At 44.3% G+C, this 24994-nt stretch overlaps 1 protein-coding gene across 1 annotated transcript in view; it reads left to right on the top strand.

Annotated features, from left to right (window-relative positions):
* Nucleotides 1–215: 215 nt before the first annotated feature.
* Nucleotides 216–24994, top strand: part of WWC1 (WW and C2 domain containing 1) — a 135822-nt gene continuing 111043 nt past the window's right edge. Inside the window, exon 1 of the mRNA XM_084636936.1 lies at nucleotides 216–939. Coding sequence (XP_084493062.1) covers nucleotides 821–939 — 119 coding nt within the window. The 5' untranslated portion in view covers nucleotides 216–820. The remainder of the gene's footprint in view (nucleotides 940–24994) is intronic.

The following is a 24994-nucleotide window of genomic DNA, read 5'->3' on the forward strand; positions in this document are numbered from 1 at the left end:
TGCCTTGGGGCCCACCCCACCATGCTCCTGGGCAGAGGGGAGGTGCGGCTGAGGGTCCCCAGCCGGTGCCCGGGGGAGGGGGGCTGAGCGCCCACGGCTGGTGCTGCTCTGTGCCCAGCCCCCAGCGCCTCTCCGCCTGGGCAGAGGGAGGCGCTGTGCTGTGCCCACCCCCGTGCCCTGGGCAGGGGGAGGCGCCTGCCTCCGGTGCACCGTGTTTACAGTAGCAGCGGCGGCAGCTCCGCGGGGGCAGCGCTTTTACCTGCATTACAGTAGCACCTGGAAGCGTGAGGCGAGCCCCGCGCTCCCCGGGGCCGGGCCGCATCGAACCCGGGCGGGCAGCGGCAGGGCGCGGGGCCCCTTCACGGAGCAGCTCCGCCGGCGGAGGTGCAGGTGCCAGGCTGGGCCGGGAGCGGGAGGAGAGGAGCCACCCCCAGGCCCCGGGCACTCGCCGGGCTGCAGGAGCCGAGCGGAAAATGGAGGCTTGAGGGGAGCCGCCGCCTCGGGGCGCTGGACAGCGCTGGGGAGCCTGTGCCGGTGATCGCCTGGCACCGCCCTGCCCCCTGCCCCAGCGCCGGGCACCTGGGACCGCCCGGCACCGCCTTGCATCGCCCGTTGGCCCCCCGAGCGGAGGATGTGACTCCCGCCGGTTCCTCCTTGCAGCGGCTGGGCGGATCGGTGCTGCCCGCGGAGCTCTGGGCCTGGCAAGGGACGGGGATCCTCGCCCACCCCACCCGCTCTCTTCCCCCCACCCGCTCCTTCTGCTCTTGCGAGGACCAGGGGCTGAGCTCTTTATGGGGCAGTTCAACCCGGCCTGGAGAAGATGCCAAGGAAGGAGCTACCTTTGCCAGAGGGCTGGGAAGAAGCCCGGGACTTCGATGGGAAAGTGTATTATATCGACCACATCAACAAAACCACCAGCTGGATCGACCCGAGAGACAGGTATGAGGCCGGACCGGTTTGACGCCCTCGCTGCCTTTCAGGGAAGCCAGGCAGGTGCAGGGAGAGAGGTGTCTGTTCACCCAGCCACAGCCTGCCCTTGGGCCGGAGGGAAGAGGCAGTGCAGGAGCACAAACAAAGAGCCTGATGCTAACGGGGGACCTTCTTGAGACCTAACTGGGACTCACTGGACTTCCCCGACAGCTGGCCCAGGAGATAGCTGTGTTTGCTCAGCGTGTGTTGCTTCAGTTGCCAATGGCGCAGACCAAAGAGGCTTTATTACCAAGATTTGTAGAGCACCCAGCACGGGGTGCACGTTTATATGGCTTGGATTACTTTGATTTACCCCCCCAAACCACTTCTCTTTCTATGGGGAGGGAGCTCGCACCACCGTAGGATATACCGGCAAAAGCTCAGTGTTAGGGGACCAGCAAAAAGAGCCTGGAGAAAGTGATGTAGCTAGCTTGAATTTTGCTTGATCCCCACAATCTTTTGTCAGAGCACTGCTAGGTTGCAGCTTGACTCATAATAGCTTTCACATTGGGGGGGGAGGGGGAATGAATATACCAGACCATATTTTCTGGTGCTAATCTGCTACTCCTGGATAAGGTTTTTAGTAAACAAGTGATTTGGTTTTGGTTGATGAATAAATGCATTGATCAACCATATTTATGTATTGATCCTGACTGGCACTTCTAAATGCTTTTCTCATACAAATTAAAATGGTTAGGACTAAATTCTCTGTACCTCCTTCAATGTGTGGTATGGGGACTTTAGATTCATAGGTGTGTGTGTTGCCACCTCTGCTGAGGAAAGGCTAATACACACAGCTGAGGTTTAATTGAATAATATCAACATATGTATCAGTCATATGTATCCCGGAAAGAGGACCTTTACTGTTTCAAATGTTTTCATGCTGCCCCTCAACTTAAAGGAAGACCACCCCATCCCAAGCCTGCAGTTTGACTCCATTGAGATGATTATAGTCTTTGATGGAAGAGGGGATTTCCACTCCTGTAACTTTGGCTACTAAGAGCCCTGCTTATAATGTTCTTTTTGCCCTCTAATTATAAAAAGTGACTTTTTAAAGTTTTGATCCTTAAATACACCATGATAATATCTGACTATATAAAGTGTGACTTGGGGAGTTTACCTTGGAATGTCCTGGTTGCTTTAAATTTGTCAAACTATTAACATTCTGCAATTTTGGGCCACATTCTTCCCTAGTTAGACAGGTGCAACCTGACTGATTGCCTTTATTATTTTTGCACTGCTGACACTCAGAGTTGACTTTAGCCTTTTGTTTAAGTGTGTTAAACAGTGAAGAGCTAAGTGGCAGTGTAACAGCTACTTGGTAACCATTAGAGTGTTAATGAAAGTGAGAGACATCCCTTGGCTGATGTCATGACCTTCTAATTGTCCTGTATACTATAGTCAACCTTTTGCCCAGCTCCAAAAGCACTCATTGCTTGAAGAGTTGTCAAAGATCTGTTTTGGTGTGCTAGTAATAGTACTCTTATATGTCTACCCTTCGAACTAATTTAAAATACATAAAGCCACCACCTTATTCTTGCTCTCTTTTTTTAAAATCTATTTACAACCCGCCTCTGTCATGATGTCTAGAAATCATTTCTGTCTGGCATTGGTAGAGAAAGTGGTCAGCTGAACTGTTTTTCATTTTCCTCAGCCTTCCATCAATCCCTCAAACCTAGACTGTAAATTTTCTGTGGCAGGGACTATCTTTGTTACATGATGTACAGTGCCTAGCACAATGGGGTTCTGATCCTTGATTGGGATTTCTAAGTGGTGTTACAAATATTTGGGGGAAGGGTCCTTGTTCTGGCTTTTGTTTCCAATTTCATACTTTTCAGATAAGTGTCTTGTCCCCTTTGTTACTTCAGTGCTCTTGCAGATCTGACATGCAAGCTATTGTTGTTATCAAACATATTGAGATCACTCTTGCTATTTGCATTGTGGTAACATCCAAAGAATCCAGTCGGGATTGGTATCTAATTGTGATGTACTCTACAAAAACATAGTGACTATAGTGCAGGGACTAACGATCTAAGATCAGTGGTGATATTACTATATTATATTATACTAGTGCTATACACATTCTAGGTTTTGGCCCATCTCTTTAAAACAAATATCATGACCTACATTCCCATAGATTATTCATGGAGTCATTCATCTCCCACAGTGCTTTTCTTTTCATTCGTTTGTCTCCTTGTACACCTCTACCCCGATATAAGGCTGTTCTTGGGAGCCAAAAAATCTTACAGCGTTATAGGTGAAACCACGTTATATCGAACTTGCTTTGATCCACCGGAGTGCGCAGCCCTGCCTGCCTGGAGCGCTGCTTTACTGCTTTATATCTGAATTCATGTTGTATCGGGTCATGTTATATCAGGGTAGAGGTGTATTACTCTTCAGCTTCCTTCTTGACCCTCTTTGCTCTGATGTGTGCACTATTCTTGTGTTGCTTATTATTATAAATTACACTCAAGGTATTAAAAGCACCTGCTATGCATGCACCATACCAATTACAGACTTAAGTTTGAAAAGTAAGCCTCTTTTTAAAATTTTACAGTTAAAATTAGCAGCATATGATCAATTCAGTTTTCTTGCTAAACTATGGAAAAGTCACTGAAACTGTCAATTATACTTTAGGAGGAGATATAGGGTGAGGGGAGACAGAGAATGTTAACAAATTTTAATTACTTATATGTTTACTGCAACTGAAGAAGGGAACTGTGCCTCAAATACTATGTTAAAATTTCTAAATGCAATAGTGATCTACGTCTATAAAATGTCACACTTTCTTCTTTGATGAATTTCAGGATTCTCTGACTTAATGAAACTCATTGTTTTTTTAGGTTTCAGAGTAACAGCTGTGTTAGTCTGTATTCGCAAAAAGAAAAGGAGTACTTGTGGCACCTTAGAGACTAACCAGTTTATTTGAGCATAAGCTTTCGTGAGCTACAGCTCACTTCATCGGATGCATACTGTGGAAACTGCAGAAGACATTATATACACAGAGACCATGAAACAATACCTTCTCCCACCCCACTCTCCTGCTGGTAATAGCTTATCTAAAGTGATCACTCTCCTTACAATGTGTATGATAATCAAGTTGGGCCATTTCCAGCACAAATCCAGGTTTTCTCCCCCTCCCCCCCCCACAAACTCACTCTCCTGCTGGTAATAGCCCATCCAAAGTGACCACTCTCCTTACAATGTGTATGAAAATCAAGGTGGGCCATTTCCAGCACAAATCCAGGTTTTCTCACCCCCCCACCCCCCCCCGCCCCATACACACACAAACTCACTCTCCTGCTGGTAATAGTTCATCCAAAGTGACCACTCTCCCTACAATGTGCATGATAATCAAGGTGGGCCATTTCCAGCACAAATCCAGGTTTTCTCACCCCCCACCCCCATACACACACAAACTCACTCTCCTGCTGGTAATAGTTCATCCAAAGTGACCACTCTCCCTACAATGTGCATGATAATCAAGTTGGGCCATTTCCAGCACAAATCCAGGTTTTCTCACCCCTCCCCTCCCCACACACACACACAAACTGTGGGGGGGGGGAGGTGAGAAAACCTGGATTTGTGCTGGAAATGGCCCACCTTGATTATCATACACATTGTAAGGAGAAAGAAAAGGAGTACTTGTGGCACCTTAGAGACTAACCAATTTATTAGAGCATAAGCTTTCGTGAGCTACACTTCTGAGGAAGTGAGCTGTAGCTCACGAAAGCTTATGCTCTAATAAATTGGTTAGTCTCTAAGGTGCCACAAGTACTCCTTTTCTTTTTGCGAATACAGACTAACACGGCTGTTACTCTGAAACCTGTCATTGTAAGGAGAGTGATCACTTTAGATAAGCTATTACCAGCAGGAGTGTGGGGTGGGAGAAGGTATTGTTTCATGGTCTCTGTGTATATAATGTCTACTGCAGTTTCCACAGTATGCATCCAATGAAGTGAGCTGTAGCTCACGAAAGCTTATGCTCAAATAAATTGGTTAGTCTCTAAGGTGCCACAAGTACTCCTTTTCTTATTGTTTTTTTAGATGGTCATAGTCCAAAACAATTGTAACAAGCACAAGGTGTTACAGAATGCTCCTGTAATAATTTTAAATAGTTAAATGGAGTAAGTCTCTTAAGAGAGTCTGTCTTGTTATCTGATAATTTACAGGTCTGGTTCTAGCTAACTTTTTAAATTGATTATTTCCCCCTCCCCCAGCAATTGATTCTTTGTATCAGTTTTCTATTATATTTGTCAGGCTGTCAGTGCCCACACATTTGTTTGATTCTAGCTGTTATTCATCTGACAGCCAAATGTTTGTTAGCCATGAGAATGAATGATTTGTCTAGTTCCTAACTTTACAGGATTTCAGGGAGCAGCTGCATTCCAGGAGTAGTCTTTTGTGTGCACCCTTATTCTTCTAATGAAACTAAAAACAAACCAAAAATCTGTTAGCACTAGTGAGGACTAATAGATTAACAAACCTATTGGAGCATACCCACTTCATTGGATGCATGTATTCACCCACTAAAGCTTATGCTCCAATACGTCTGTGAGTCTATAAGGTGCCACAAGACTCTTTGCCGCTTCTACTGATCCAGACTAACACGGCTACCCCTCTGATAGTTTGTAAATAGTCACTATTTTTTTTTTTTTGGTGTGTGTGTGTGTGCGGGGGTCTTTCGTGCAGCAAAAAGGCAGAGCTATTATATAAAAAAGTGATTTGTTGTAAAACAACAGATTGCAGTGGATATGGTGGCAGATATGACTTAAAACTCCTTTTTGAACTCATTTCCTTCAAATTGGCCAGATTTCAAGTTGACAATGCCCATATAATATCTGGTCAATTCATTCAGCGAGACACAATTGGTAACTAAAGATAAGAGACTCAACTTTTAAAGCTTCCCTAAATCTCTCTTTCCAGTTTAATTTAGTGTAAAGAAATATGATTAGGGATACTGTATAGAGGCAGTGCTTAAGTTTGTCTATATAGTTTTTGTTATATTAGTTGATGTTGGATTTGTAGTTAGACATGTTTTGTGTTAACTGAAGCTTGTTAAATGAATTATTGCAGGAGAGTGTCTGGGTGCAGACATAATGGAACACCGGGAAACTTTAGATACTTAGGAGAAGTGACTGGCAGAAAGTGGGTTCTATAATCATCTAAGAATCAGCTGAACTACTAGAGTTGATTGTATCAACTGAAATTATCCAATTTAATTGTAGAATAGAATCTTTGGCAAATTTTTTCAACAGTCTATCATTCTCCTGTCCATTAGAAGTATGGTGTCAGAGCATCTTCTTGCTTATAGGTATAAACAGACCTAAATGATGTATGACAGCACCAGAAGGATTCAGAAGTTCGCTCTCATGCTGAATAGAATGAGCCAAAAATTGTATGGTGTGCTGCAAGAGACCTGCCTTCAAAAGCTGACCTGAATTTCAAAGCCCTGAAGGCTTCTGTAGCCTTTAAAGTGAGGAGGAAGGATGGTCTAACTCAGGAGTTCTCAAACTTCATTGCACCGCAACCCCCTTTTGACAATAAAAATTACTACATGACCCCAAGAGTGGGGACCGAAGCCTGCGCCCCACCGCCCCAGGTGGGGAGGCCAAAGCCAAAGCCCAAAGGCTTCAGCCCCAGATAGGATACCTGTAACCTCAGCCCCAACATGCAGGGCTGAAGCCCTTAGGGTTCAGCCTCAGGCGGTGGAGCTCAGGCTTGGACTTGGGCTTTGGCTCTGAGTGGTGCGGCTTGGGCCCGTGGCCCCAGCAAGTCTAACGCCAGCCCTGGCGACCCCATAAAAAGGGTTTGCGACCCACTTTGGGACCCGACCTACAGTTTGAGAAACGCTGGTCTAACTTATTGCTTTGAGCCTCGGTTTTGCTGTGGCCTGTGTTACAATGTTCCTTTCTGCCTTGAGTCCATAGCTTTGGTCAGCACAGACACAAGTGTGAAGGATCCACGTCTGCTTTCTCAATTGGCCTCAATGCATTGCAGAAAGAGAAGGATGTATAAGAAGGGTGGGCAAACTTTTTGGCCTGAGGGCCACATCTGGGAATAGAAATTGTATGATGGGCCATGAATACTAAAAAAAATTGGAGTTGGGGTGCGGGAGGGGGTGAGGGCTCTGGTTGGGGGTGCGGGCTGTGGGGTGGGGCAGGAAATGGGGAGTTCAGGGTGAGGGAGGGGCTCTGGGCTGGGGCTGGGGATGAAGAGTTTCGGGTGTAGGAGGCTGCTCCGGGCTGGGACCGAGTGTTTCGGAGGGCGGGAGGGGGATCAGGGCTGGGGCAGGGGGTTGGGGTATGGGAAGGGGTGCAGGCTCTGGCTGGGGGTGCGGGCTCTGGGGTGGGGCTGGGGATGAGGGGTTTGGGGTACAGGATGGTGGTCTGGGCTGGGACCAAGGGGTTGGAGTGGGGGACGGGTATCAGGGCAAGGGGTTGGGGTGCAGGGGGAGACTCAGGGGTGCAGGCTCTGGGCTATGCTTACCTCAAGCGGCACCTGGATGTAGCTGCATATCCCTTCTCCAGCTCCGACCCAGAGGTGCGGCCAGGCGGCTCTGCACGCTTCTCTGTCTACAGGTACGACCTCTGCAGCTCCCATTGGCCGTGGTTCCCGGCCAATAGAAGCTGCAAGGGCAGCGCTTGGGGCAGGGGCAGCATGAAGAGTGGAGCCCCCTGGCAGCCCCCATGCGTAGGAGCCGGAGAGGGGCCATGCCGCTGCTTCTGGGAGCTGCATGGAGCGGTCCCCGACCTGCTAACCAGCTGGAGTGGGGCAAACCCCCCAGACTCCGCTCTCCAGCGGGAGTTCGAGGGTTGGACTAAAACAGCTGGATTGCCGGATCTGGCTCGCAGGCCGTAGTTTGCCCACCTGGGTATATAAGGAATGGAAGAACTTTTGAAAACTCCTGTTTTGAGCTTATAGGACAAAGATTAAGAAAAAACAACTATAATAAATTGCTTGTATGTTGCATGTATGGCATCATTTTAGTAGCATACAAATGTTGTACAATACAAATATTTTGCAATGCAAATATCTTAATGTATACAAACAGTGGATGTTCACATGATGGTAAATCTTCTCTTTTAACATAAGTTAACATAACATAAGTTTTACACTAGAAAGCTGTCAGGCATTTCTAGTGACCTGCTAAATTACTTCACCTAGTCAAGTGGCTTAGTCACAGTGTGTTTCTGCAACATGAAGTTGAAGTAGCTACTTATTTATGAAACTATGAATGATGAATTCTGTCCTTAGGGCTAATTCAGGATTAGGCTTCCTACAGACTGGTGTTCCAGAGACCAGCATTATTCAATAATGCATGTTCCTGAAACAATCACATTTTCTGAGTGACAGCTTCCTTTGTGCTGATGCAGACCACTCAGCAGACATCTTGATACAATGGAGCTAGAATTCTCATGGTCATTTTTCTTATGCAGAAGACACACCTGCATAGTAATTTAGGCCCTAGGTTTTAGGCTGTTTTTATGATTACTGCTTCATTTTTACATAAGATAAGAGCAAAATCCCAGAAACATGATAGTTCAGGCTGGTATCTGATCTTAAACTTAGCTGTAAATTAGGAATTACACCAGTACAAAATATGAGACAAGAATCGCACTCATCTTTATAGAATAGAGAAGAGGGCTTTGATTCCAACAAAGGTATTGTCCCTGGATCCTGCTAGGGAAATGGTTCCATCTTTGGAACCTATGGCTAGCTGGAGTCTGATCAAGTCTGAAACCCCCTTCCCCTCTGGAATGGAGGAGCATGTTCCCCACTGCCTTCTCCAATTTTAGGTCCTCACCACAGTAAATAGTTCTATGCATTCATGCCATGGTATGGCTCACAGTCTTCCAAGGTTACCTCAGAATGAAATCGACTGAACTCTGATCACTAAACAGTGAAAACTGGTAAGATTCTGGCCGGTTCTCACTTTTCTGCAGCAAAGCTGCAATAAGCATCAGAGGCATTAGAACTCTCTGTAGACTCTGGAATACAACAAACATCAGTTAGCCTTCCAAATGTGGAGTATAATCTCTGCAATCCTAAAGGCTAGAAAACCTTATAAATTGAGAGTGTAGATTTTGCAGAAGTTGACGTTTGGCTGGGATAGCTTTCTACTCCAAATTCAAATGGATTTCCAAACCTGGGTTATATGAGCCTACAGAACAGTTAACTCTTCTGAAAAGGAATAGAGCTTCCAGGAGGAGTACATGACTAATAGAAGAAAGATGCCATTTAGGGAAAATGTAGACGTTTTATTCGCTACAGGTTGAATTTTCTTGTACAGGGATTAAGATGGAAACAAATCCTTAGAATTTAGGAGTTATAGTTTTGAAAATGCTGGCTATGGAAGGGTTAGACCCAGTATGTATCTATAGATTGCAATAGCCTGCATATAAATACATTTTTCAGGTTTGGTGTGATACTTCAGTGTGTCTTAGCTCCTCTGTTTGGTTTTACTTTTGAAACAAAATTTCACAGCCATAAGTATAGCTCCATGATTCACTGTCCATCTCTGCTATTGGCACCTCAGTGCATTAATCTGCTTCAGTGGAATGCAATTAAATTTAGCTAACTAAAATGTGAAAGCTCTCCAAATGCCTCAAAATAAAAGGGCAATGAGAAGCACAAACAACAAATAATGGTGCCGTGCTGATTTGCAAATGAAAACCAATAGTGTAAGAAGGAAAAATCTCAAAGATGTGGGGCATTTCTTCTCTGCTTTTGTTCTGTATCCAGACTACTTTCAGCATGCATACTGGAAGAAAGAAGTGTGGTTTATGCAGCTGCAGGCTTTCATAACCTAATGCCTGCTGTTGCCCTTTTTTATTGGTAGCCAGCCAAATACCCGATTGTAGTTATGTGAATCTGTTTCCCTCTCACATATACACTCTCCAAAGATAGTTGTTAAATTCATTATAAAGAGCAGTCTGTTTAAGATACTGCTAAGAGCCAGAGTACAGATTTCGCAGGATTCTGAGTCTAGCCCTGACTGTGTGGGTGATAAAGGGAACTGAAGACCCTTTCCTTTTCTCTATGAGTTTTGTGTTGTGTTCTTCAAGTAGTGTGCTTGAATGCATTTTTTTTTTTCAGAGCAGTAGGGTTGAATGGGTTTGTACTGTACATGTGTATATGTGTACACACATGCTTGAAGGGGGAGGATGGAAAGCAGAATTATTGAGGCATTTAAGACTTTGTTTAAACTAGAAACATTGAATCTTACAAGATGAACTGAATGTAATTGGTTAGGAGGTGCTTCTAATTGAAGCAAGTCAGTGAATCAGAGCTTGAATGGGGAGCTAAAATCAATTTAACCTCTTCAGTCATGTAAATCAAACTTTCTTTTGCTTATCTAAGACTAACAAGACAAACCCTACATTGGAATTTGTGGTCATTTTATGTGGTTGCAAAGACTACCTGTAGTACAGTATGGTTCTGTTTTTAGTTGAGTGTTAACACTGTCATATATGGGTTGAGGGAGGGGCATTTCTGTTAAGCATGTATCGCACAATTTACCCTCTGAAGTATACTGCTATGGCTTTCATCTTAACTATAGTAGCCTCTGTCGCTAGTTTTGTTTCAGTATGAGAAAAGCCTTGTTTTTTTCTCCTGTGTTTGATTGATATTAAATAGGCTGCATTTCTTGCCTAGCCTCCTCAATGATCTCACAGCATGGCCAATTGACAAGGTATATCCACTTTATTATATAAATATTAGTATTAAACAAGAGTGTGAGCTGAAATATCAAAAATATTTCGATTCTGAGAGAGCTTCACTAAACTGAAAGAGGATGGGTATAAGGACAAATCTTTCCTGTCCCCAATGGGGAAGTATATGTGTAACTCAGATGAAAGCTGCTGAAACGTGATTCTTTTCCAGACAGGTCCTTGCTTATTCTTAACTCTTTCATTAAGAAATTAATAGCAATGTGCAGCATGGTCATATGGTAAATTGTAGGGAAGGCATAAGCATTTGTCTCTGTCTAGAAACTTAGCCCTGATCTATGCTACAAATTTATGTCGGTATATCTACATTGCTCAGGAGTGTGGAAAATCCACACCCCTGAGTGACATAGTTATGCCGACCTAACCTGCAGTGTAGACAGCACTTTGTCCACAGAAGGCCTTCTCCCATCGACATAGCTACTGCCTCCCAGGGATGTGGAGTACCTACGCTGACAGACGGAGATAGCATCTTCACACACTGCCTATGCCACTGCAGCACTGTAAGTATAGACCAGTATAGACTACTTAGTTGTAGTCTGGAGAAAAAATATCTTCTTCCCGGATCCTTAATTTGTCATCAGTGACATTACTATAAAATACTCCCTCCAAGAGAACATTTCTCTTCCTTGCCTATTTATCTCCAGGAGATGATGCCTAAAAACTTCCTGATTAAATCTTCAGTCAGGTATTATACTACATCTCATTAGTCATCTCTTTGGTTAAAACACAGAGTGACACTTTGGAAACTTTTTGATACATCTCATTTTAAAGAACTCCACTGCTATGAGAGCACTAATATATTTCTGGAAACTTTTGCATCAGCCAACTTCAAGACTTTGCTAGAAGAGTTACTTTATCTGATATCCTCAAGAAGAATTCAAGCTTGCTACTAGTAGTCAACTCAAATATGGTTGAAACTCTAGAAAGATCTGTCTTGTATCCAGACTTCACATTAAAATGTTTGACCAGTGGCGGATTTAGAGTTAGTGGGGCCCTGTGTGCAGCTTCTTTTTCAGCTGCCCCTGCTCCCTCCCCAAGGACCCAGCCAAGAAAATGAACATTCTTTCTTATCTCCCCCCTATTTTTCATTCTTTTTTTCTTCATCCTCATCCTATAATGTCAAGTAAATGAAAATAAAGTGAGGTACCTTGATTGGGTCAGAGGGTTGGGGTGCAGGAGCAGGGGCAGCGTGCAGGCTCTGGGAGGAAGTTTGAGAGCTGGGTGCTGGCTTTGGGCTAGGGCAGGGGGTTGGGGTGTGGGAGTGGGGCAGGGGGGCAGTGCTTACCTTGGGTGGTGTGGCTCCAGCACACAGACCCCTCTGGCAGCGGCTCCTAGGTGAGGAAAGCCAGGGGGTCTCTGTGTGCCGCTGCCCGCAGCTGCTGCCCCCACACCTACCATTGGACGCAAGTCTCAGCCAATGTGAGCTGTGGAGTTGGCACTTGGGGCATGGGCAGTGTGTGGAGACACGCCCACCCCAGGGGCTGCAGGGACACGCCAGCCACTTCTGGGAATGAAGTGGCACGGAGGGAGGGAAGCAGAGTGGGCAGGAAGCCATCTTAGCCCTGCTGCTGCACGTCTCTATGTGGTCCTTGAGGGGAGGGGGCCAGCAGGTCTCGGTGCACTGTCAGCAAAAAAACCAGAATGGTCAAGGTGAACATATCTGGGCAAGATGACTGTCAGTATGTTTGCAAGCACCCTGACAAAAATTTTAGTATCCATGTTAATTAGAGAAATAGATCGGTATAATGCATAATTGTTAAGCTCTTTTCCTTCTTTAGGAATGACCACTTTTTTGTCTCTTTTCATGAATCTGGAATCTCGTTCCCCTGCAATATCCCATTAAACAATTCCGTTGAAATAGGGGCTATCACTTGCTTCAGAGCTCTGTGCTCCCCAGTAAACTCATCGGGACCTGGAGCTTTGTTGGATTTTAATTCCTAGTTGCAGCTTCATTTGGAGCAATTTGCCCATCAAGAGCTGTCACGTCATCTTCTGAGAGCTGATGATGTTTCATGCTTCTCAGATATCTATAAATTCAGGATTTGGATGTTCTGAAGTGTACAAAGTATGGTAAAAGTTAGCAGACATTTCAGAGGTCTGTTTGATGCCAGTTCCTAAATCTCTCTTTTTATTTCTAATCAGTGAGATGGCTGATTTATCCTTTTTCTTTAACTTTCTAGCTAAAAGCCTGTCAGTTTTATTGCCCTTTTCATCGTGTTTTTGTTTTAAGTATTTGCTTAGCCTTATCTGTTTGTAACAGGTTAATCTTCTCTCTTACCTCTTATAGCTTTCTTGCTATTCTTGTCCTTGCACCCAGTACAACTTGAACAGTTTTTAAGGACTATCTCTAGATCTACTTAATTTCTTTCGTTGTGGTGTCTGTACTAAACCTGGCACCAAAACCACTAATGGTCTAAATGTTTGGGAGGTTAACTGTTAACATGCAAAAAGAAAAGGAGTATGTGTGGCACCTTAGAGACTAACCAATTTATTTGAGTATCTCTAAGGTGCCACAAGTACTCCTTTTCTTTTTGCGAATACAGACTAACACGGCTGTTACTCTGAAACCTGTTAACATGCAAACTATCTTGAACTGCTTAGCTGTCTTCGGTAACTGTGCTGTCGCAGAGAGAAAGCATTTGTGTGTTAATTAAGTTTATTTTTTTGAACAGTCAGTATTGCAGCCATACTAACTTTCCTCAGTCCATCTTTGGTAAAGTTTCCCAAGGTTCTTTTTTTCTCTTCTGTGTGTTGCCTTTTGGATGATCTTATATTAAAGTGGCCTTTCCTATTGCATACATTCTGATAGCATTCAAATACTTGTGCATACTCTTCTTACTTTTGACTTTTCCTAATTGTTGCCTACATTCAAGCAGAAATGCCTAGAAATACTAAAGTTGAGTCAAACGTCTATACTTTTCCCATTCTTTAGGGCAGTCAGTCCAAATTCAGTTTGCTTAAATTACCTTGAGTTTGTTCAAGTTTCAGAGGCAGGACGTATGTGCTTTACACCTGCATCTCATGTCACTAACCTGTAAGATGAGCTGACAATGTTTTCTCTTCAGTGTATTCAGGGTAAGGTTCATGCTTAATCAAAGAGATGCTATTTCAGTCTTTAACAGCTATAAGATTAGAATGTTGTAAAGGTCTTTAGTCAAGCTTTACACTGTTCAGACCTGATCTTTGTTCAGAATGTTGCCACCTTTTTCACTCTGATCTGATCATATGATGCTGTCTCTCTCAGACTTTCACTTGTGTATTATAATTTCTGGATCTATTTGGCTAGTGTTTGTGACCCAGGAGAGTTCTTTCATCCAAGTACCTGTTTATTTCCTTCTTAAGTGTATTCACAACATTAGCGTCTGTTGCTGCCTTTTATTAACCCAATTTTTCACACATGACCCATCGGCATAGGAAGGGACACATTCAGAAGCTGGCTACATAGGTGTAACTCCATTAACTTGCATTGCTCTGAATGTGCCCCATGTAGCAGAGACCAGAATCTGTCTGAATAGAGAATTCAGTATAAGTAGGGCAGAGCTTTAAGGTGGAATAATATTTGTCACTAATTCACTTTGAGTGAAAAGTCCTTGAATTCATTTTTGAAGTTATTTGTAGCCATATTCATGTAGGCTGAAATCAATGGAACTACTCAGATATTGTCCTACTCAGAGGAATTATCATACTGAATAAGACCCAAGATCAATCTGGTCCATTACCCTATCTCTGACAGTTACCAGTACCAGATACTTCAATAGCTTCTTGTGGCAGTGAGTTTCACAATTTCATTACACACTGTGTAAAAAAAAAATTCTTTTGTTGTGTTTGCATTTCCCACCTTTTAATTTCACTGAATGTCCTCCTGTTCATTTGAGACCAGGAAAATAAAAGCTCCCAATATACCTTCTCTAGACCATTTGTTGTTTTACATACTTTTGTCACTCCTCATCTGGAGTACTGTCTCCAGTTTTGGGCCCCACACTTCAAGAAGGATGTGGATAAATTGGAGAGAGTCCAGCGAAGGGCAACAAACATGATTAGGGGACTGGAACACATGAGTTATGAGGAGAGGCTGAGGGAGCTGGGATTGTTTAGCCTGCAGAAGAGAAGAATGAGGGGGGATTTGATAGCTGCTTTCAACTACCTGAAAGGGGGTTCCAAAGAGGATGGCTCTAGACTGTTCTCAATGGTAGCAGATGACAGAACGAGGAGTAATGGTCTCAAGTTGCAGTGGGGGAGGTTTAGATTGGATATTAGGAAAAACTTTTTCACTAAGAGGGTGGTGAAACACTGGAATGTGTTACCTAGGGAGGTGGTAGAATCTCCTTCCTTAGAGGTTTTTAAGGTCAGGCTTGACAAAGCCCTGGCTGGGATGATTTAACTGGGAATTGGTCCTGCTTCGAGCAGGGGGTTGGACTAGATGACCTTCTGGGGTCCCTTCCAACCCTGATATTCTATGATTCTATGATTCTATGATTCATCTCTTTTGTATGGTGAGCAGTCCTAGTCTTCTCAGTCTCTTCATATGACAGTTTTTCTGATCATGCTTGTTGCCCTTGTCTGATCGCACTCCCGTTCATCAGTTTCCTTTTTGAGATGTGGTAACCAGAACTGCACACAGTATTTCTGATGAGGCCATAGCAATGATTTATATAAAGGTAACTATAACCTATGTGTTGTTGACTAGCTCATTCTTTATGCATCCTATCATCTTGTTTGTTACTTTGATCACAGCTGCATGTTAAGTGGAGTTATCATCAAGATGTCTATAATGATGCTCAGGTCCCTTTCTTGAGTTGATTTAGTTAATTTAGAACCTTGTAAGACATAAGAATAGCTTATGTTTTTCCCTCCAGTGTGTGTTACCTTGTATTTATTGACATTGAATTTACTTTGCCAAGGTGTTGCCCATTCACCTGGCTTGTTTGATCCTGACTAACTTAAATAACTTACCCACCTGAAAATTTTTGCTGCCTCAGTTCATTCTCCTTTTTTGAGATAATTAATAAGTATATCAAACCACACAGAACGTTGTATGGAACCTTGAGGCACCTGTTCCTAGTCTTTCTCTCTCTCTCCCAGTGACTGTTCCACTGTGGATAAATACTTAAATAGTCATTGGGCCCGAAAGAAAGAGGGGGTATGACTCTGTAGTCTTCTGGTTATGTTACTGACCTGGGAGGTGTCAGACCCAGGGTCCAGTCTCCCTGCTTCAATCACTTTTTCATGATTTATCCACAGTGCAGACAGCATCAACTAAGGAAGGCCCACATCAGAATATCCCATTTTTCAGTGGCTAGAGCATGTTTCCTGTGAGGTGGAAGACCCCTGCTCAAATCCTTCTCCTCTGGTGGCAGAGAAGGGGGAACTTCATCCCAGGCAAGACCTCTGACCACTGGGCTAAAAGTTCTAAGGTGGGTGGTGGCACCACCATCTCATCCTCCTCTGGCTAGATTTTGAATGGTACCTGATCTTGTAGACGGCCTCTGAGAACACCTCCTCAAATACCTACAATCAGTCTGGGGATTAGGTGGGAGACTGGCAGCTGGATGCCTGGAGGGAGGCAGTAGTTTGCATGCCGATGCAGAAACATGGTCACCTGAGTGAGATGTAGGTGCCTACAAGGTTCAGCAGCAGTTTTGTGGATCACAGTGGAACCAAAACAGGGAGTTAGGCACTTGCACCGGGGATATAGGTACCTAAGTACTTTTGTGAATCAGATCCCTAATCTATTTTTGTTTAGATTTTTGTTTAATTCCTTCATCTGACACCCTAGTGACGTAACAGAATTTAACTCCATTCTTATCCTTTCCCTGTTCTAGTTCATTTGTAATTTGCACCCTAACTGTCATTGGATACACGATACCATTGTGTTACTCACTCTTTTAACAGATGTCTGTCTGACTTAAGTGCTCCTCAGCTCCCATTTGCTTTCCCCTAGCTCCTCCGCCCCCAAGCTATTTATTTTACATTCCAGAAGACTGGTTCTATTTTAAAATAGAGACCAGCCCTCTGTCTAGGCTCCATCTTCTTCCAAATGTACCACAGTACCTAATGAACCCCTCTTCTTTCTACAATCTCCAACCATGCAATAAGATGCTGAAGTTCCCGCTATCTAGTTGGACCTGTGCATGGAACTGGAAACACTTCAGGGAAGCTACTTCTGGAGCTCTGGACCTAAATCTTCCACCAAAGAGCCTATATTTAGCTTCCAGGAACTCTCTCCTACATTTCCCTATGTCATTGGTACCAGCATTCATCATGACAACCAATTCCTCTCCAGCTCCAGCTCATCACTAAAAGACTGTGATGGTTTATATATGTCTGCTGGGAGCAAGGGTGACAGGTAAGTCATCAAGCAGTTTTCACAGTAATCACTGTTGTGGTTGCAAGTGTAGCTGCATCCTTGATTTCTCTCTGGTCTCTGAGTTCACTCTCTTCAGATCCCATGTCACATGCCTTACGGTGGAATCCTGTGATTCTCCCATTCTTAGACAGATCTGTCATCCTGGTCTACAGTATTCTGTGTATCCACTGTGCTTGCCCAGCTGGTCTAACTGGGTTTGTGCACCTGTGGGTCTTCCCTTTGACAGAGAGTCTGTGACTAGTGGCTTAATGACTCAGAAAAACTTTCTTAACACAAAGTATTGTTTAATCATAGCAGTAGGAGCAAAGCATAACAGAAGCGATTTTTAAAACAAAAATGTTACACACATCTTTGGAGATCTGGGTCTCTCTTTCCCCTTAACCATCCTCTCCCCTTTTTAAATCCAGCCTAAGTTCACTCCACTCCCACACTTGGACCTGTGGCCCAGAACCAGCTGGAGCTCTGCAGAAGGGGATCAAGACAGTTCATCAAAGAAAATTTCTCTTGCATAGTCTCTTAAGCATTGGCCAATGAGTTGCTATCTGAAACCATTACACACTTCCCTGCCTGTGTGCACTTAGCCATTTCTTGAATTAACCCCAGGTTTCCATACAGTAACCCTCTTACAACAAATTTTATTCCTAAACTATTACAGGCAGCTCCAAATCTGTCACAACTACATACCCAGCCATTTCAATTCTCGACTGAATCACCTATCATCACAGCTTGTTTCTCCATTGTAATTCCATCCCCTGGAACAACCTCTTTGTTGCATGAGGAATTGTCATTCTTTCAGATGTCATTATCTCAGATTGAAGGAGGGCTCCCTTGAAGGGTGTGTGTCCCTCAATTCCACTTTCCCAGTTCTCCAGTTGAGCAAGCCAGTTTCATGATGGAAGCCTGTTCTGAGGTGGGCTCACTGAACAATATCCCTAAGCCATATATTTAAACAGTTCTGTTCCACTCTTCTTTCAGCTCAGCAACACTGGGCTCTACGGACCATGAGCTGGTTGCACAGGGTGCATATATAAATCACTTGGCCACAAAGGAATTACTGATACGTCCTGCACTCTGTGCAATAAATTGGGTAGCACTCACCCTGATTAGTCTGCTGCTGGTCTCCTTCTGCAAAAGAAGACTGTTATTTTTAACTCTGAGTAGAGATGGATTTAACTTTTGTGAACTGCTAACTATTCAGAGGAACTGTTAACTATTCTCCATGCATCTGAAGAAGTGGGGTTTTTACCCACGAAAGTTTATGCCCAAATAAATCTGTTAGTCTTTAAGGTGCCACCAGAATCCTCATTTTTGTGGATATAGACTAACATGGCTATCCCTCTGATATTCAGAAGAAAGGTCTTAGTATAAAGGTTTTTAATTTCTCAGTCTACTAGCCTATTAATCATTAAATTTAGAGCCTGCTTCTCCATGATTCCTAATTCCCACTTAATCCAAGATCCCCTGTGCTCCTCCATCTGTTGCCTATTCACTCTGTCTGGGGCCTTTCTTCACTCAGTGTGAGAGGTGGCAAAATCTGGCCCTAAAGTCTGTTGGATGATGCCTCAGGCTTAGTGCCCAAAATCTGTTCTTCTGTTTCTTTATGTAGCTCCCTTCTTGGTGTAGGCTTAGGCTTATTTTAATGTACAATGCTTGGGGATTTGACTTGGTCATCTAGGATGTTCTTTTCTGATTAAGAGTACAATATTAAGATAGGGAACTTTTTTATTAGAAATGTATTCACAAACAGACTTGCAATGAAATGTCTAAATTAGTTATTTCTGTTCCAGAAATAACTAATTCTAATTCTAGTCTAATTGTTCTAGACAAATGCTTAAGTATATCTTCATGTTTCACTTCAAGGTTTTGCCCTGACCGATATGAATATCTGATTCCAGGGCCTGATACTCCTCCTCCTCCTCTTATGCTGGTATAAATCAGAACTAATGCCACTTAAATAATAGAATTACACTAGCATAAGGTCAGAATTGGACCCCATGAACCTAAATTTACAGCCATAATTACATAAGTTCTGATCATACTTAATCTTAAACTTTTTGGCTCCTCTGACTTTTACAGGCTAGATGCATTTTACAGTCCAAGATCAGAGACTCTCATGTCATTCCTCACCTTCATACCCCTTGCTTCTCTTGAACAACATCTCTACAGAGGAGTGCTTGGACCAATTTCCCCATGATTCTCTTTTCCTTCCACTGACTTCAGCTGGAGTTATGGGTGCTTAGTACATCTAGAAATCTGGACCTAACATGTGTCAATTTGGGCACCCAAAATTTGGCCCTTTTTTGTGTCAAGAAGATGCACTTGGGGCCTGATCCTGTCTCCGACTCAGGAAAAAAAAACTCCTTGGGTTTCTTTTGATCTCTGAAGGAGGCTGCCAGTGTCAGCCAGCTGAGGCAATCGTATTTGGTCCGAGAAGCAATATTGGGAAACTTTCAGCAAGGGTATAGCTCAAAAGAAAAAAAAACTCCTTGGGTTTCTTTTGATCTCTGAAGGAGGCTGCCAGTGTCAGCCAGCTGAGGCAATCGTATTTGGTCCGAGAAGCAATATTGGGAAACTTTCAGCAAGGGTATAGCTCAAAAGAAAAAAAAAAGTTCTCTGGTGAAAGTAAAGGTAAAGCTTAGGGTCTGACAGACATTTTAGAGTAAAGTAGAAAGAATAGATCATGGTTAAATGGTCCTGGACCCAGCCTGCAGGAGCAGAAAGCCATTAGACTTGTGGTCAAAGTGACATTCTGAACAGTCACAGGTGGTCTTTGTACAATAACCACCAAGAAACACATAGAATGAGAAATATGGTTGCACTACTGTTAGGTTGTAGAAGTACTGCTGTGCTGCACTTTAACCCTCGTGTACCGTAGTGATTCTTCATGGTGTCTTGTTCCGATGGTTTAATGGACTTACTGTGGCAGACTAGCATCTGTGTGACTCTCATTGCTGGCCTCTTGGGGTTTGTGTACATTGCAGTATAAACCTAGGGGTTAGTGGGACTCAGGTCAGCTGACCTGTGTTAGGGACTGCTGGACTTGAGTGTGTATGTTGTTTTTTTAACTCATGTTTCTAACCCATGCCTAAATCTGGGGCTTTGGCATCCATGCTGCAGCATGCATACCTGAGTCAAACCAATCATATTCCAGAGTCTATAGTGTCCTTCCAAAATGTGGCTGCTGTAGCCCTATGACCACGACACACTGTGGGCAAGCTTTACTGCCTGCTCTGCACGTTACAGGAAGTTTGAACAGCCCACCAACACAGCCTGCTGAGCAACCATTTTGGCCTGTGAGCTCCCAGCTACCAGATGGAGTCAGCAATGTGGAGGAGGTGCCATTTGAAGAACTTCTCCTGCCTGTGCTTTCACTTCTGAGTCAGGAAACTGGCAGAATATCTGTGAGGTGCTAGTGGACATTTTGGCACTGTTTTCTTCCCACCGAAGGGGGGATGCTGATGCTCCCTGCATAGGCCAGCTCTTCTGGCACAGGGCAACAAGCACTGACTGGTGGGATCACATCCTCATGAAGATCTGGGTTAACCAGCAGTGAGTCCAGAACTTTTGCATGAAGGCGGCTAAATAAAGAGACAGAGCTGAGGTCACCCTTGCCAGTCCAGAAGCGGATTGCTATAACCACTTGTTCCCTGCTATAACCAGTGTTCCCTCTAATGTTTCCCCATGCGTGTGCGGAATGAATTTTGTGATGTGCACCAATACGGAGGTGATGTATCACATAAAAAATTCATGTGGCGGGGGTGGGACCGAGGGGTTCGGAGTGTGGGCGGGGGCTCAGGGCTGGGGCAGAGGGTTTGGGTGTATGGGGGGGTGAGGGCTGTGGAATGGGGCCGGGGATGAGGGGCTTGGTGTGCAGGCTGCCCCTGGGCTATGGTGGGGAGAGAGGACTCCCCCCCGCTCTCTTCCCTGTAACAACACCTGGGCTGGGGACGGGGGAGGCGTCTCTCCCCAGCATGGCAGCTCCGGGGCTGGGGTGCCTCTCCCCTGGCCATGGCAGGTTCAGGCTGGGTTGGGGCCGGGGGTGGAACGCCTCTACCACAGCTGCGGCAGGTCCAGAGCTGGGCTGAGGCCGGTGGGGAGAGGTGCCTCTCCCCACTGCAGCAGGTCCGGGGTTTGGGGGAGGCATCTCTCCCCGTTGCAGCCCTGCGTGCCTGCATGGCACTTAATAGGCTGCTGCAGCTTAGAGGGAACTTAGCTGGCTACCCTAGATTGCTACAGTCAGGTTGGGTAGGAAAGTAAACTGTGGATAAAGTGGTAGCATAGGTAACTGAGGCAATCAGACATGTGGTTTACTCCAAGGTGGCAGGCATTAAAGGTATCTCGGACGTAATTGCTGGCTTTGAGAAAATGGGGTTTCCAAACTGCGCCAGGACTCATGTGCTCATAATTTGACCTCGTCAGGGAGCTACTGAATACATAAACAGCAAAGGGTACTACTCTATTGTTATGTAGGCCCTCATGGATCACAGAGGTCGATTTATGAATGTCAGTGTGGGCTATACTGGAGAAGTTCACAGTGTTTTTTCGATGTTTGGGAGTCTATATTCATGGACAGGCTGGGACTCTCTACCCACCAAATGACATTGACACAAACGGAGTTACTGTACCCTTGTTATTTTGGGGGTCATCCTCACATACCCCATTTTGTTTTCGCTTATGAAACTGTGCCTGCTTCCTCGCTGGAACCCTGACCTCTGTCTTAGTGACAAGCATCAGTCTTTCCTCCTGCCTGTCAGCATGCCATTGCTCCAGTCTTGTGTTCCTCTGCTTCTGGTATAGGACCGGCTAGTCTGCCTTCTCAAGAGCATCAACCATAACTTCATCACGAAAATGCTTCTTTTTGGAATGGTTTTTGAAGATCCATTGGGCCAGGGATTAAGTTCCTGATGAACAGTGGGCAGTAGAAGTTGAGGGGCCTGAAATAGGACAAGAAACAGAGGGTTACTGTCTAAAGTAGCTCAGTGGAGGAGCACAAAATTAATTCTTGTAGACTCTCAAGGACCTAAAATGTTACATTTCTAAACTGAACCAACATATATTGTGACGAGGATGCTGCAGTCCATCTACTCTCTCTGAACACAGCCTTGTTAATCACAGTTACAGAATTGCAGAGACAATGGTAAGGTTAAAATTACAAACGTTTTTCTGTTTTATAAAAATGCCATAACTAATCGGCATATGGAGTGTGTGCAGCGAGGTGTGGGTCGTGCCATCGCTGCAAACGTCTTTTTCTATCATTTCAGGTCTTTCACACTTTGGAGGCCATGACTGTTCTTGTGTGCCCTACTGGCAGAGAGGGGTGTTATTCCAAGCTGCTGGTGGGAAACTTGCCGTGTACGCAGCCGAAGTATTCGAACATATAGTGACTGAACAGCACATTGTGCTCTAACATGTGAGGGAGTTGCATTTATCCACTTGTGAGAGGGCCCTTTGCCTTTATGACTAGTAAAAATTGGTGGGGAGGTTTGGGTTTCTCTGTACTGGCTAAGTTTGTTAATGCTCCCTCTTGTGAAATCAGGATGCCAGCTGCTTTTACACAGCAGCAGAGGCCCCCGCTCAACAAGCCATCCTGTGACACTAACAAGCTTCCCATTTCCCACCCCTCACCTCCTGATTTCTAACCTACCATCCTAGGGTGGTGCTGAAACTGCTGCCGTCACACTGAACTTGTCCTTGACCTCATACAGTCTGACTGCAGGCATGAGTCCACTAAAGTAGCATTGCCATTCATGGTTGTCTCCTGCTGAGAGGTGTAAGCATCAATGCATTTTTAACATTGTCCACCAGGCTTTAATTTTCATCCATGTCAGCCAGATTGAACAGGTGAGACCCACAACAGTGTTTGTTCCTTCTTGGACATCACACCGGGGGTTCACGCATAAAGTAGAAGGGTGCCACTTTGTCTAAGGATTTGCCTTAGTAAGGGAGCTAGCACCATTGCAGACAGTCACTAACATTAGAAGGCATTCAAATTCTCTCCTTTCATTGATCCCAGACACTGCAGTTTCTATTATCTCTGTATCACCCGTTCTTCACATAGATCAGAAAGCAGAAGTTTATTAACTTGTTTAATCTGGAAAATATTGACACTGATGCAGGAGAAGCATTGTAATTAAAGGAAAGTGCACACTAGGTGTCTCAACCTTTTACTGGAGATCCTTGCAATACAGTTTGCAGTTAACATCCTATAGGATCCATTACTACTCCTCCAATCTCCTAGGAATTACAATACTGGATAAGACCTGTGGGCTTTCTAATCCAGTATCCTCTCTCTTGTCAGTGGCCAGTACCACATGTTTCAAAGGAAGATGAAGAAACCGTATAGTAGGCAAATAGGGATATTATATGTTTCCCCCTGGAGTCTCATCATAATAGCTAATCATGCTTCAGCCAAACTATTTGGTTAGCTATGGAATGGATGAGATGCTGTGGGCATACCAACACTCATACTGAGCATTTGCTTTACAGTTCATAAAGCCCTGGATGATGTGGGCTCCATTTAATCTTAAAGATAGCCTCTCTTTTGATGCTCCATTGCTGGAGTTAGTCTGGGTTGCTCTGTTGGTTCCAAAGATCAAATTGAGGTTGGTTGCAAGGCATCCTTTGGAGGGCACATATTTCTGAAATCTGCTCTCCACAGTAGTCAGCCGGGCCTCATCAGGTGTGCTGCAGGGCACACTGCAAAATCTAGATAGCCCTTTAAATAAACCTATGGATGACTATAATAGATTTTAGATAGGTACCCACATGCTTTAGCAATAGCCAGCAGTGTATATTAACACATTCCTCAACAAGTATTGAGTGATCTATAAATTATAACTGGGTCAGGCAACTTCCTGTATTTGTACTGTGCCTACTGCAATGGGGGTGGGGTCACTATGCACTACTGCAATGCAAATAAATACATAACCGTGTTCAAGCACAACAGAAAAACAGCTTTCCTCAAATGATTAATAGACTCCACACAAGTAATAAACACCATAACTGTTGTGATGGCCATTCTGAGGCTTGCTTGATCGTTTGGTTCAAGGTGAATGCTGATGGCCTTTGAGGATGCTAATGACCTTGTGGTGATCTTTCAGATAGTATCTTTCTCTCTGGCTGCATTGTTTTTACTTGGACCAAATGTTTATCTTCATGCTATCAGTGTTCACTTCTTAAGTGCCATTGGAAATGGTACTTGCTTTGTTTCAACTTCTTCTTACTATAACTGTTTGTTATAAAATGCTACAGAAGTAGACACTTCAGCAAAAGTATCTACCAGTTTTTCCCTTTCATTGGTCTTGAGCTGCTGGTTCAGAACAATGAGTTTCATACATTCACTTTGAGGAGTCTTTCCATTTCCTCTATTTATTTTTTTTCATCGCTTTTTTGGGACTGTGCGGTATGCCAAAGGAGGCATGTGTAACTTCCAATAATGTTAATCTATAGTGAAGAAAACCTTAAAAAATGTGAACAAAGATAATGGGTACAGAGATGTCTGAGGCTGTGTCAACACTACAAAGTTTGATTGACTTTAGTTATATCAGCTTACAGCCTTATGTTGCTTGAGTGCCCGTACCCTTGGCTGCTTATCTGAGTGTTGAGTGTCCTCAAAGAGCTGGAACAATAGCACATGAGATGTGAACTGCCCTCTTCTTCTCAGATGTGACCCAGCAGTGATGATTTAAATAGTCAACATTGTCAACTTCCTTCTTGAGGAAGGGCTTGTCTACGCTGGCACTTTACAACGCTGCAACTTTCTCACTCCGGGGGGTGAAAAAACACCCCCCTGAGTGTAGCAAGTTTCAGCGTTGTAAAGCGCCAATGTAGACAGTGCACCGGCTCCCAGCGTTGGCAGCTACACCCCTCATGGAGGTGGGTTTTTTAGAGCACTGGGAGAGCTCTCTCCCAGCTCTCTCTGCCACAA

The sequence above is a fragment of the Lepidochelys olivacea genome, assembly GCF_965140295.1.
Source record: "Lepidochelys olivacea isolate rLepOli2 genome assembly, chromosome: 8".
Classification (NCBI taxonomy): Eukaryota; Metazoa; Chordata; order Testudines; family Cheloniidae; genus Lepidochelys; species Lepidochelys olivacea.